The sequence below is a fragment of the Cicer arietinum genome, chromosome 7, assembly GCF_000331145.2.
Source record: "Cicer arietinum cultivar CDC Frontier isolate Library 1 chromosome 7, Cicar.CDCFrontier_v2.0, whole genome shotgun sequence".
Lineage (NCBI taxonomy): Eukaryota > Viridiplantae > Streptophyta > Magnoliopsida > Fabales > Fabaceae > Cicer > Cicer arietinum.
In genome coordinates this window covers 22,469,485-22,470,662 of record NC_021166.2, presented here as the reverse complement: position 1 = coordinate 22,470,662, position 1,178 = coordinate 22,469,485, and the positions used below count along the sequence as shown (strand labels likewise).

The following is a 1,178-nucleotide window of genomic DNA, read 5'->3' as shown; positions in this document are numbered from 1 at the left end:
GAATGCCGTGGCTGGCACTTCCCTTTGGTGACTCAAGGAAGGAGTTCCTGAGTCGGAAATTCAAGGTATCTGGCATCCCGAAGCTTGTGGCTATCGGATCAAATGGCCGGACTGTCACAAAAGAAGCTCGAGATCTGGTTGCGCTTTATGGAGCAGATGCTTATCCTTTTACCGAGGAGAGAATAAAAGAAATAGAGGCACAAAATGATGACATTGCAAAGGGGTGGCCTGAGAAGGTGACGCACAAAACACATGAGCATGAGCTTGAGTTGACGCGCCGCAGGGTATATTACTGTGATGGTTGTTCTGAGGAGGGACATGTTTGGTCATACTACTGTGAAGAGTGTGACTTTGATCTCCATCCAAAGTGTGCACTGGAAGACAAAGAAAGCATAGATCATGCCAAGGAAGAAGAGAAGACCAAAGAAGGATGGGTTTGTGAAGGAGATGTCTGCACCAAAGTCTGAAATCTGCTTGTTATATTTTGGTGATTACTATTTATACTCATTTCCATGTGATGGTGCAGTTAATTAAGGTGTTTCTATCATGTACTGTGATTAGTGTATAAAATAATTGAAATCTACAAATAGTATTGAGGTGTTTAATGTGTACTTGTGCATGAAATACTACTTACCAGACCAAAATTTATAATTATTATTCATCCCCTTACCTTTTAGTTTTAATCTTGGCAATAGCTTCCAGATGCAGAAGCTTTCCACTAACTGCTGCTGCATGAACAACAGTTTTAATATTTTAACAATACATTTTCATAATTTTGGCACTATTTATTCTTCTTCCATTTATTGTGTTAATTCGAAATTTTGGCACTATTAGAAGACACTGGTTACTCTTCTTCCCCTTACCTTTTTTTGTTTTAAAATTTGGGAGTTGAAAATTGCTTTTTGTTTCTTTTTGGGGATTGACCCCTTCTTATTCACAAAAAATAAAAAGTTAAAAGATTCCCCTCCACCAGTTCTTTTCATCAAACACCATATCTTGAAACTTTGTTCCCCAAAAGAATATGCCTTTTCAATTCTCTCAATGTCAATTGTTTTTATACTTTGCAATCTTTTTTTGAAAGGAACTTTAGCAATGATTTATCAAAGCACAAATATAAAGTCCGAACAATATTTATTCTAATTAGGTTTAATTGCAGTTTTGGTCCCTCTATTTCAGCT

The 1,178-nt window shown here is 36.9% G+C and overlaps 1 protein-coding gene across 1 annotated transcript in view; it reads left to right on the top strand.

The window, feature by feature from the left end:
* Positions 1–676, top strand: part of LOC101490441 (probable nucleoredoxin 1) — a 3,081-nt gene extending 2,405 nt beyond the window's left edge. Inside the window, exon 5 of the mRNA XM_073363783.1 lies at positions 6–676. Coding sequence (XP_073219884.1) covers positions 6–467 — 462 coding nt within the window. The 3' untranslated portion in view covers positions 468–676. The remainder of the gene's footprint in view (positions 1–5) is intronic.
* The last annotated feature ends 502 nt before the right edge of the window (positions 677–1,178 follow it).